This window comes from Myotis myotis, unplaced genomic scaffold (assembly GCF_014108235.1).
Source record: "Myotis myotis isolate mMyoMyo1 unplaced genomic scaffold, mMyoMyo1.p scaffold_m19_p_4, whole genome shotgun sequence".
NCBI lineage: Eukaryota > Metazoa > Chordata > Mammalia > Chiroptera > Vespertilionidae > Myotis > Myotis myotis.
This window is the reverse complement of record NW_023416346.1, coordinates 101,604,676-101,618,015: the sequence shown is the minus strand read 5'-3', so window position 1 is coordinate 101,618,015 and position 13,340 is coordinate 101,604,676. Positions and strand designations below refer to the sequence as shown.

The 13,340-nt window shown below is 39.0% G+C and overlaps 1 protein-coding gene across 2 annotated transcripts in view; it reads right to left on the bottom strand.

Moving 5' to 3' along the window:
• Positions 1-9,898, bottom strand: part of APOOL (apolipoprotein O like) — a 105,916-nt gene extending 96,018 nt beyond the window's left edge. The window contains exon 1 of one of the 2 annotated variants that reach the window (XM_036305352.1): positions 9,797-9,898. In XM_036305352.1, coding sequence (XP_036161245.1) covers positions 9,797-9,811 — 15 coding nt within the window. In that variant the 5' untranslated portion in view covers positions 9,812-9,898. The remainder of the gene's footprint in view (positions 1-9,796) is intronic. The other variant, XM_036305351.1, reaches the window with a different exon arrangement.
• Positions 9,899-13,340: the final 3,442 nt, after the last annotated feature.

Sequence of the window (13,340 nt, the reverse complement as noted above, 5' to 3'; positions counted from 1 at the left end):
GCTAGGTTCTCCAGCCAAGTTCTCCAGGTTCTCCAGCCAGGTTCAGTCACCAGGTTCTAGTCAGGTTCTCTTGCCATATTCTATCCAGGTTCTGTAGCCAGGTTCTGTCTCTAGGATCTTCAGCCAGGTTCTCTTGCTAGATTCTGTCTCTAGGTTCTGTTGCCAGTTTCTGTCCAGGATCTTTTGCCATGTTCTGTCTCTAGGTTCTGTCTCTAGGTTCTGTGTCTAGGTTCTGTGTAGGTTCTGTGTGTAGGTTCTGTCTTCTAAGTTCTGTCTCTTGTTGTCTTGTTACATCTGTATTTATACCAGTTGATTCCAATCCTATCAATCTCTATTCCAAAGGTTAGGGCGTTTCTTATCTCCATTCCACGGAGTAAAGATTATGTAGCTTAAGCATGATTGTTCGTAGTTAAAGTGATTAACTACCCGCCTGGCACTTAGTTAAGGGATTTTATTCCCTCCCTAACTTCAGGGGAAAATCCCTACCTGGGGAAACAACCTTTCTCAGAGAGGTGACCTTGGTTAAAACACATAGTGCCAAGAAGGTGAGCAAACATATTAAGAACAGTATGCCATATATGCCAGGTCCCTTGAAACAGCAAGGATGGACTGGCTCCCGGCAGGTACCACCCAGGACCCTACAGCCACAATGTTCAGGGACCAACTGCCTCAGCTGCGAACCCACGAACACCAAGACTCCAGCCTCCCTGGCCACAGGTGCCTAAAAAGTTTGTTCAGGGGGAGACAAGGTGGAGGCTGAATAGGCGGACAGATCCTGCACCTTCTCGCAGAGCAGAAGAAACACCTGAATCAAATAACATCCACCCGGAATTGGCAAATTAAACACAGGTGGTGAGGCAATCCGTGGACAGAAAGGTCAGAGAGCACCTGGAGAGAGGTGGGATAGGGGATCTGTGCTAGAGGAAGAAACACACGCAACCAGGACTAGAGTCTCAGAGGGAGACTGTGCCCCACCAAATCCGTGGCCCTTGGGGTCAGTGTAGCCCTCGAATGTGGAAGGGAGTCCATAGGGCTGCTGGCGGTGGGGGTTGACTCTAGACCTAAGCCCACAGCCATGGGAGACTACACCCAGAAAGGCAGCCTGAAGTTCTATACTGGCCACGCAGTGCCAGGGGAGAAAGATGCGAGGCAGCATGGGTGCTCTGTCTTTATAACTTCCTTACTTCTACTTGCTAAACGCAATAAATAGGATCTTTCAATTAAAAACACTCACCGAGACTGCAGAGGAAGGTGGTTTTGGTGGAAACTGGGGAGCAGAATAGGGAGAAACGAGCAGGAAGCCAGCTCTGGAACAGTTCGTCCCTCCAACCCTGAACAGACATTTTTCTCCTGAAGACCAGGTTCCTCCTAGCAGAGCAGCCCCACCCAGTCTAAAGTACAGAAGGGAAAGGAAGATTCTAAATACCCCCAGGGAATCCTGGGGGACTGGGCTGAGGGGCCAGTTGGTATAGGAAACTAATACAGCAATACCACCACCTAGAGGCCTTGTCAGAAATAGATGCTTGTGTAAATATGACTGAGAGGAGGCAGAAAAACAAAATGGGGAAATTGATCCCACCTGATTGAAACCAAGATTGTGGCATATGACACACAGGAGTGGTGGGTCACTGGGAACTACAACATTGCTAACTACCTGACAGGAAACTGAGACTTGGCAGGCAGAACAGTAGAGAAGGGTCTTAAACCAGCCCCCATGGGACACTGAAGCACCGCTGAAGCGAACAAACTTCACTACTTCACTTTTTTATTTTTTATATTTTACTTAAGAAACTAAAATTTTATTTTCACTTTATGTTTATTATTATATTTTATTATTATTTTACCATTTTCTTTTTAATTTTTTAGATTAGTGTTCTACATTCTATTTTTATATTCATTTTATCATTATTTTACTCTATCTCATTTTTTTCATTATGCCAACTTTCTTCCTCACTTTTTGCTTTTTCATCCTGTTTCTCTTCTCCTGTTCCTGCTTTAGTTGTTCTCTATCCTTTCTTCTTACTCCCTGTTAAAAATTGATCTTCTTAATCTGCTTTACTGATGCATTACTATTAAAGTAATCTCTCTTTGCCTCCTCATATATTTAATTTCCTCTCCCCTGCTCCAAGTCCATGTACACTTCTCTTTTCTCATTCTTCACTAGCTAAATTTTTGTTTCTTTCTTCCTTTTTTCTTTCTTTCATTTTTCTTGTTGTTGTTTGTTTAAATGTTTGTTGTTTTGTTGTTGTTTTTTATGTTATGATTTTTGTTTTTCCTCTCCTTGCTTGTTCTTTTCTTCTACTAATAGCTTAATTAGTTTCAATCACCAACTCAGGCCTATCTCCTCTCTATTCTCCTGTTCCAAAAATAGATGAATACAAAGATAGATTATAAATTTTCTTTTATATATGTATTTTTTATATATATATTATTTTTTAATTATTATTTTCTACTTTTTTATTATTTTCTTTACTTTTCTTCTTATACACTCATTCTCTTTCTACCTCCTCTATACTGAAGTGTAGCCATTTCCCCATTCATTCAATTCCTTAACCTTACCTTCTGGAAATAAGCTCTGCTACTTCAGATTCAGCTTCCCTCCTTCTTTTCTGGGTGTTTGTTGTTTGCATTTTTTGGATTAGTTGTTGGGTTGTATTTTTTTTTTTTTTGCAGTTTTCCCCCATATACATATATTTTTCCCCTTATTTTTTCTACTTTTTTTTCTCTCTTACCTTTTTCCTTTTCGCAATATCATTTTTTGTGCTCTTTTCTCTCCCCTAATTCTTTTTTCTCTGGTGGTAACCGTTATTTGGGGTTATTGGTATCATGAACACATTCATGTTTTGTGCCCCCTGTATTGTTGCCGGGAGCCGGTCCATCCTTGCTGTTTCAAGGGACCTGGCATATATGGCATACTGTTCTTAATATGTCTGCTCACCTTCTTGGCACTATGTGTTTTAACCAAGGTCACCTCTCTGAGAAAGGTTGTTTTCCCAGGTAGGGATTTTCCCCTGAAGTTAGGGAGGGAATAAAACCCCTTAACTAAGTGCCAGGCGGGTAGTTAATCACTTTAACTACGAACAATCATGCTTAAGCTACATAATCTTTACTCCGTGGAATGGAGATAAACACCCTAACCTTTGGAATAGAGATTGATAGGATTGGAATCAACTGGTATAAATACAGATGTAACAAGACAACAGGATACAGAACCTAGACACAGAACCTACACAGAACCTAGAGACAGAAGAACTTCGCTGGAGAGAACATGGCAAAAGATCCTGGACAGAAACTGGATACAGAACTTAGAGACAGAACCTAGACACAGAACCTAGCGAGAGAACCTGACTGAAGAACCTAGAGACAGAACCTGGATAGAACATGGCAAGAGAACCTGACTAGAACCTGGTGACCGAACCTGGCTGGAGAACCTGGACAGAACCTAGCGAGGGAATATGGCTACAGAACCTGGCTGGAGAACCTGGAGAACCTGGCTGGAGATCCTAGCAAGAGAACATGGACACAGAACCTGGCTAGAGATTCTAACCAGAACTTCGCTGAAGATCCTGACCAGAACTTGGCTAGAGATCCTGGCTAGGCTGTTGATCAACTGAATGCTGTCTCTGTGTCATTCCTTCTTCGCCGACTCCGTCCACACCTTTGGGGACCCCTGGACCTGCTGGGGTTGGACCCCAGCATATTGTGTCTTGTTGAGTTGTATTTTGTACCTTTAAGTCAGTGGGGTAGAGAGTGAGCCACATAACCAGACAACCTGAGAGGAGTGAAAATGGGGAGACAAAGAAACAGCCCCCATATGGAAGAAAAGGAGGAATCACCAGTAACGAAAATAAATAAAATGGAGGCAAGCTATTTGTCAGAGAAAGAATTCAGAGCAATGGTCATAAGGATGCTGAAAAGGATGGAAGACAAGTTGAACAACATGTGTAAGAACCAAGAGGAAATGAAGAAGAACCAAGAAGAAATGGAGAATGACATCATTGCAATAAAGAACACAATTAAAAGCATCAACAGTAGACTAGAAGAAGCTGAGGACCGCATCAGTGAGCTAGAAGACAAGGTAGGAAAAAACACCCACGTAGAGCAGCAACTGGAAAAAAAAAATTAAAAACAGGAAGAGAGCCTAAGGGAGCTGTGGGACAACACGAAATGAAACAACATCTATATAATAGGGGTGCCAGAAGGAGAGGAAACAGAGAAAGGAATAGAAAATCTGTTTGAAGATATGACAGAAAACTTCACTGATATTGGGAAAAAACAACTCACACAAGTCCAAGAAGCTCACAGAGTCCCAAACAAGATTAACCCAAAAAGACTTACACCAAGACACATTATAATTAAATTGGCAAACGCCAAAGACAATGTAAGAATCTTAAAGGCTGCCAGAGAGAGACAGAAAGTTACCTATAAGGGATCTCCCATCAGACTATCAACTGATTTCTCAACAGAAACCCATCAGGCCAGAGAGGAATGGAATGAAATATACAAAGTCATGCAAAACAAGGGTCTGAATCCAAAAATACTATACCCAGCAAGGCTATCATTCAAAATTGAAGGTGAAATCAGGAGCTTCACAGCCAAATAAAGGACTAAAGGAGTTTATTACCACCAAACCAGCAATGCAAGAAATGATAAAGGGACTGCTGTAAAAAGAAGAAATACGTAGTGAAGAAGGAACACAGGCACAAAGAATAAAAATGGTGACAAACAAGTACCTATCAATAATACCTTTAAATGTAAATGGATTAAATGCCCAATCAAAAGACATAGGGTAGCTGAATGGATAAGAAAACATGACCCCATATATCTGCTGTCTACAGGAGACCCACCTCAGAACAAAGGACTCACACAGACTGATAGTGAAGGGATGGAAAAATTTTTTTCAGGCAAATTGAAATGAAAAAAAAAAAAAAGCTGGGGTAGCAATACTTATATCTGACAAATTAGGCCTCAAAGTGAAGGCCATAACAAGAGATAAGGAAGGCCACTTCATAATACTAAAGGGAGCAATTCAACAAGAAGCTATAACTCTGGTAAACATATATGCACCCAATACTGGAGCATCCAAATACATAAAAAAAATTCTGGAAGATATCAAGGGAGAGATCGACAGCAATACAGTCATATTAGGGGACTTTAATACCCCGCTAACACCACTGGATGAATCCTCTAAACAAAAAATCAGAAATGATACATCAATCCTAAATGACTCACTAGACCAGATGTAATTAATTGACATCTTCAGAATATTTTACCTGAAAGCCACAGAATATACATTCTTCTCAAGTGTACACAGGTCATCTTTAAAGACAGACCACATATTGGGATACAGGCAAAGTCTCTTCAAATTCAAGAAGATAGAAATCATATCAAGTATCCTCTCAGATCACAATGGCATAAAAGTAGAAATGAACTACAATAAAAACAATGAAAAAAAATCCAACACTTGGAGGCTAAATAGCAAGCTATTAAACAATAATTGATGAACCTCTAGCCAGGCTCACCAAGAAGCAAAGAGAGAGGACCCAAATAAACAAAATCAGAAATGAAAGAGAAGTAACAACCGATCCCACAGAAATACAAAGGATTATGAAAAAATACTATAAACAACTCTATTCCAACAAAATGGAGGAAACTCCATACTGTTTTTCATAGTGGCTACACCAGTATGCATTCCATGCAAGGGTTCCCTCTTTTCCACATCCTCTCCAACACTTGTTATTTCTTGTCTTATTAATAGAAGCTACTGTAACAAGTATGAGGTGTGATCCTTCTTCTGGGAATCTTATTCTCCCACCCCATTTTTTTTTCCTAACATATGTATTTATTTTTAATTTTTCAATTACTCTTTACATTCAATATTGTATCAGTTTCAGGTGTATAGCATAGTGGTTAGACATTTATATAACTTATGAATTGATCACCCTGGCAAATCTGGCACCATACACAGTTATTACAATATTATATATTCCCTATGCTGTACTTGACATCACCATGACTATTTTATAACTGCCAATTTGTACTTCTTAATCGCTTTACCTACTTTAAAAATTTTAAAACACACACATATATATAATGTAATACTACTCAGTCATTAAAAAGATGAAATATTGCCATTTGTGTCATTATGGATGGATGGATGGATCTTGAGAATATTATGCTGAGTAAAATAAGTCAGAGAAGGACGTGATTTTCCTCATATGTAGAATATAAAACAAAAAGCAATAAATGAACAAACAAAACAAATATACAAACAAGAAAACCAACCCATAAATACAGACAACACAATGGTGGTTACTAAAGGAGAAGTGGGTAGGGGCTGGGATGAAGAAAGAAAAGGGAGTCGAATACATGGTGAAGGAAGGAAACTAGGGAGTGAGTATACAATACAGATGTCATATTATAAAGTTCTACACCTTTAATTTATATACTGTTATTAACCAATGAAACCCTATTGAATTTAATGAGAAAAATTCTACTAAAATCTAGTAAGACAATAATTTTTTTTTAAATAAGTCAGCAGGAGGAATTAGCAATTCTTATTCTTTAAGGCTAATTCCACATCAATGTTCCACTATCACATCTATTCAACAAGCTCTAATATTTCAAGCTGTATGTAAACTTTTTTCAGAATTATACCAACCTTCCGGAATCCTCTCTACCTTACTCTTTGGATTAAACTCTGGGTTTTCAAAATTAACACAGATCACCCTTTTGGTACTTTGGCCTCACAGGTGCTTCCTCAAGTTTAAATCCCATGATCTGGACTCAGATCATGCAATTTCAGGTCCAGCTCTATTGCATACTACTGTTTGACTGTGGGTAAGTTACTCAACCTTTCTAAACTTCAGTTTCCTTAACTGTAAAATGCTCACAAAAAAAGTACTTACTCAAAGGGCCACTGTGAAACATAAGTGAGAAAATTCACATAAAATGCTTAGCATAATGCTCAGCACATTAAATGTTCAATAACATAGCTGGGATTACTATTACTATATTTCCTTTTTACTAGTTCTTGGCACAGTTCCCCTTGTCTCCAAATCTGCTCAGGTCTCCTGACTTTTCCCCCCAGTTTAATTGAAATATAATTAACATACAGTTTCCTGACTTTTTAAAATGAAAATACATTTAAAAAATTTGCCACCCCTTCCCAAGATTTATTCCATTCACCACAACACTCCTCTAAAGAGTAATATATACCATCCTTTCAGAAAGATCAAGGATTACTGGAAAGATCATGGATTTTGGAGAAAAATATATGTGTGTTTGAAACTGGCTCTTCCACTTATCAGCTCTATGACTTAGAGCAAGCACTTTTTCTAATCCTAAATTTTTTCATATGTAAAATGGGGATGTTACCCATTTCTTAGGGTCATGAACAGAATTAAACTGAAATAATATACGTAAAGCAGCTGATAAAAGTAGGTGCTAAATGAATGCCAGTTTCATACCCCTTATCCTTTCCTTAACTCCAAACAATTTTGGCTCTCCCTCTTCCATTTTACTCATAGCTCTTTATCTCATTTCAGCTCTCATTAGCATTATAATTTTGGGCAATTTACTTAACTTTTTAAGCATTAGTTTTTCATTTGTAAACTGGTGATCATAATATCCACAACATAAAGATGTCTTGAGAATTAAGTGAAATAACATGTAATTTAGCATAGTGCTTGGCCTTGTTGTAAGCACGTGATAAATGGTAGCTACCAGCCTGGTAGGCGTGGCTCAGTGGTTGAGCATCAACCTATGAACCAGGAGGTCCCAGGTTCAATTTTCGGTCAGGGCACATGTCCGGGTTGTGGGCTCGATCCCCAGTAGAAGGTGTGCAGGAGGCAGCCAATCCATAATTTTCTCTTATCATTGATGTTTCTCTCTCCCCCCCTCCCCGCCCCATCTCCCTTTCTCTCTCTGAAATCAATAAAAAATATATTTTTTAAAAAATGGTAGCTACCAGTGACTTATTAATGGCCAAATAAAAGGACTGTTCAACTCTCTCCTCTAGGGTTCAGTGACAATGTACTATTCTGGTTTGCTCCTGAGGCAAGGCAATTATCTTCAAATCACAGTCATTTATGTTACATGTTGCATATTCACTGCTTAATACCTTTTATCTTCATTGTCTGGCACTTATTTATTCATGTAGAATTTATTGAGTACCTAATATAAGTCATACCTGTGCTATGTACTAAGAATACAAAAAATAATGTTGTAAGTATTGTCCTCAAGTAGCTTATTGTTTAGAAAGGTAAAACATTTGAGTAAATTGTCTATTACTTGCAATGTGGTAAGTCCTAAGGTAAGAGTATGCCCAGGGTCTTCTTGGAGCACAATGAGGACTTATTTAAATTAGACTGGAGGACCTGGTCAGGTGGCTCAGTTGGTTAGAGCATTGTCCAGGTACACCAAGGTTTTGAGTTTGATCCCCAGTCAGGGCACGTACAAGAATCCACCAATAAATGCATAAATAAATGAAACAACAAATCTCTCTCTCTCTCTCTCTCTCTCTCTCTCTCTCAAATCAATCAATCAATAAATTTAAATTAGACTGGAGAGGTGGTTCAGGACACTCTCTAGAAAAAGCATTTTGTGCTTAGCATACATGGAGGCAGTACACAACTATCTGTTAAATGAGTGAATGAACTATAAACAGGAAATATCTAGATGAGGATGGGAAACAGCACTTCAGGTCCAGAGAAAGAAAGGGAAAAGGCCTGGAGTACAAATGTTAGAAGAGTTCCTGAGAGACAGGAGGTGAAGCTCTAGAGTCAAGGCAGGGTGTTCTGGATATAGGAGTCTGACATGACCCCAGAGGACAGGTAATGGAGTGCCAATAACAGTTTTTAAGTAGGGGAGGGGCATAATCATATTTGCATTTTAGTGTAAGTACTACCCTGCCAGTGAAGGGAAAAATTGATTCAATGAGAGCCAGGCTAGAGACAGTGAGTCCAGTTAAAAAGGTGTCCTGATAACTCAGCTAACTATAAGAAGCAGAATTGCAGAAATGAAGTGAGAATAGTGAATCAAGCCAGTTATTGAGCTAATTTAAAAACTAACTGAAGTGAATTATTCATATTTGTATCTACTAAAAGCAATTCACTTAATAACTATAATCCACTTCAAATATAGATATTTCTTAACTACCTTATTGTTATTGAAACCTACTTAGGGAACTGAAGCTAGCGGCCAGCCTAGTCACTTCCTGTACGCAGATTCCCAAGTAGCACCTTTTCCCACACAGAACTCAAAAGAAAAAGGCTTGTTATTCAAACTCGGAAGTTAACAACAGTAATACAAACTTGTGCACTTCAGAGAGTCTTGAGATCTGTCTATCCTGGTCTATTTCACCCCAAATAACATTTTAACAAAGTCCTTCAAAGGGTCAGGAGGCCCGATCCTGAGCACCCCCACATATGCCCAGGATTCTTTCTTTTGTTTCAGATCAAGAGCCAAAAGTCTGCTGCTGCTTGTCGCCCAGCGGGGCATTTTCACCCAGCAGTTCCCCACTTTTCATTGTGCCGCTGTAAAAACAGTCAAAGGCAGGGGATTCAGGAAAGAGTACTCCCCGGCTGAGAAACCTCTGAAGGGGAGAGGCGGGGTGTCTTCAGGTTTCAAACATTAAAAGATTCCCAGATCTTGCCAATTCTCTCACAACCCCGCCTCTTGCTGTGGGGCGCCCTTCTGAAGTTAGAGGGCTCCCTTCTATAGTTACCAGAATGCTGTCTGCCCCTAAAAAAACTAAGCAAGTTTTTGTATGTATGTCTGTGTTTTTTTAACTTACCCTTACGGCCGCCATGTCTGTGACCCTGTCACACCCAAGTTTTCAGACGGAGAGCAAAGACGGACAAAACGCTTCAACTCAGCTCCCTTCACTACAGCCCCGCCTGGTTACGCCCCTTGTCTGCCTGCTCCCGCCCTTTCTCCGCCCTCCAGTGCTTCTTAGGGAAGCTGCTTCACGATTGGTCCGCTGTCTTCAGGAGAAGCAGTTCGTCCCTATGGGAGACTGTAACCCTGATAAATCTTTTCAGAATCATCTCCGTAGTCTAGTTAAAAGTTACTTTGTTGGGTGCAGAAGTTTTCATTATGTTCGTTGTAACAGGTACATGGGATTTATCTAGATAAGGATTTAAAACTGAAATCCGGCCCTAACCGTTTTGGCTCAGTGGATAGAGCGTTGGCCTGTGGACTGAGAGGTCCCAGGTTCGATTCCGGTCAAGGGCATGTACCTCGGTTGCGGGCACATCCCCAGTAGGGGGTGTGCAGGAGGCAGCTGATTGATGTTTCTCCCTCATCGATGTTTCTAACTCTCTATCCCTCTCCCTTCCTCTCTGTAAAAAATCAATAAAGTATACATTTTTTAAAAAAATCTGAAATCCGGCTGCCTTAATAAATAACTATGTAGTCACAAAGAAAATGTTACCTCTGCAATAGACTTGCAAGTTCATACATTCTAAAACTATGTCACCAAGCGCCTAATGTATGCCAGTCACTCGTTCAAGGTACAGAACAAAGTCAAGGGTACCACAAAATTTGTTTAAAACTTAGATCAAGAAAAAGGTTTTCTATGGAATGAATATTTTATCACTGACATTGCATAGAATTGCCAGTGTGTGGTGAGAATAAAAAGCTGAATAATTTTATTTTGTTTTAAATTAATTTTAAATTAGCTAAAGATAATTAATCTCCTAGTGTCCGCACTCAGGTATGACTGCTGTCATTCCTGTCCATGGGACACCATAGCCTATTATTGTTATATGCACTGCATATGAAACAATGAACAAAACAAACATAATCTCTGGCCTAGTAGAGCCTAATTTTAGGTGTGTTTTTTGGGTGTGTTTTGTGTGTGTGTGTGTGTGTGTGTTATCAACGAACAGACTGTCAAACTACAGCGGGAAGGCCGGGGAGGGTTGGGTGGGGGAGGTAAGAGATCAACCGAAGGACTTGTATGCATGCATATAAGCATAACCAATGGACACAAGACACTGGGCGGTAGGGGAGGCTGGAGGAAGGTCAAGGGGGGAAAAAAGGAGACATATGTAATACTCTTTGTAATACTTTAAGCAATAAAACAAAATTTAAAAAGAAAACAAAAAAGAAAGGAACAAGATAATTGTGAATAGTGATAAGAAGGTGAATGGGATGGAGTGGAAATTATTTTAATTTGGGAGAATGGAGAATACTTCTGCAAGGAACAGACAGTTGAGCTGAGACTTGAGTAACATAAGGGTCTGGGCAGAGGGAACAACAGATTCAAAAACCCTAAGGTGGGAGCACCTAGAGGCAGGAAGAGAGGGGTAGAAGAGTCAGGCAGGAGCCATGTCACATGTAAAGAATTTTTATTTTCTGTTTATAAAAATAATTCAAAATATTATTTAAATGTTGTTTGATTTATAGTTATAGATTTACCAGTTGCTACTATTTGCTTTGGGCGCAGAAAGAAGATTTGTGTAATGGAAAGTACTAGAATCAAAATAAGATTTTATAAGAGAAGTATTATAAAATAGATTTGAACTAAGTCAGAGGTGCTGAAAGTAGTATACAAAAGAATCACCTGGACAATTTCATAAATTTAGATTACTGCATATTACTTTACATCATTTGTTCGGATATAACAAAATTTTGCAAAAAGAGTTCCTCAGTTGTTTCTAATGTGGGCATTTCTTTGATGCACACTTTGAGAAACTAATAAAGTCCAATTAGATGGACTAGATGATTTATAATGCTATGTCACTTCTAGCACTGGCATTCTAGAATTCCATCAGGGTTTTTATCTAACAGAATTTGACGACTCTGGGTAATATCAGTATTCTTCTGGACACATATCTTCATATGTAGTAAACTTTACTCCCACTCCACCTCAGCCATCCACAATAATGGCTATACTCTTGATTTTATTATCACTTTCACCTCTGAAATTTTAAATTCAAACATTCTCTTTCCTGACCACGACTATTATCCTTAAAGCTCTTTGAAACACACTTTTTCTTTGGTTTCATCAAGATCTCTAGGCCTTGATGTCTGCATTATGGCTACATAAGAATTTACACAAAATTTGTAAGTATAAAAAGAAAACATTGTCACAGTTGCTGTGGATCAGGAATTTAGAAGTAGCTTAACTGTGTCATTCTGCTCCCAGGTCTCTCATGAGGCCTTTATTATTTTGAGTTACTTACTTTCTATACACTTTCTATTGAGTATTTTAACCATAAATGGATGTTGTATCTTGTCAAATGTTTTTTTCTGCATCTATTGATATGACCATATGATTTTTATCTGTTGTATTGTTAATGTGGGGTATCGCCTTGAACAATTTGCTTATGTTGAATCATCCTTGTGCTCCTGGAATGAACCCCACTTCATTGTGATGTATATTTTTAATCCTCACTGAAGACATGCTATATAGACGAAAGGAGAGGAGAGGAGAGAAGAGGAGAGGAGAGGAGAGGAGAGGAGAGGAGAGGAGAGGAGAGGAGAGGAGAGGAGAGGAGAGGAGAGGAGAGGAGGGACGGAGAGAGAGAGAGAGAGAGAGAGAGAGAGAGAGAGAGAGAGAGAGAGAGAGAGAGATGTGAGAGAGAAACATTGATGTGAGGAACATCAATAAGTTGCCTTCCGTATCCACCCTGACCAGGGACCAAACCCACAATCCAAGCATGTGCACTTACTGAGAATGGAACTAGCAACTTCTGGTATACATGACGCCAGCTGAGCCACTCCAGCAAGGCTGTGATGTATTTTTTTTAATGTATTGTTGTACTCGATTTACTATTATTTTGTTTAGGATTTTTGTATATGTATTCATCAGAGATATTGGTCTGTAGTTTTCTTTTTGTGTGTGTTATCCTTGACAAGTTTTGTTATCAGGATTATGTTGGCCTCATAAAAATGTGTTAGAAAATATTGCCTCTTCTTGAATTTTTTTAAAAGAATTTGAAAGGACAAGTATCAACTATTCTTTGAATGTTGGTTAGAATTCACTAGTAAAGCTATCTGGTCTTGGACTTTTACTTTTTGGGAGGTTTATAGTGGTTGTTTCAATTTCCTCACAGTTAGCCAGTCTATTTAGATTTTCCAGTTCTTCATGATTCAGACGAGGAATGTTACAGAATCCCTAAGAATTTTTCTATTTCTTCAAAGTAACAGTAGTCTATTATGAACTTATTTATGTTGTACAACTATAACTTTATAACCAATGAAAAACTCTCAATTTTCCCTGCCTTTCATTCCCTAGGAAAACCATTCTATTCTCTGCTTCTATCACTTTGACTATTTTTAGATACCTCATGTAAGTGCAATCATGCAGTATTTGTCCTTCTGTGATTGAC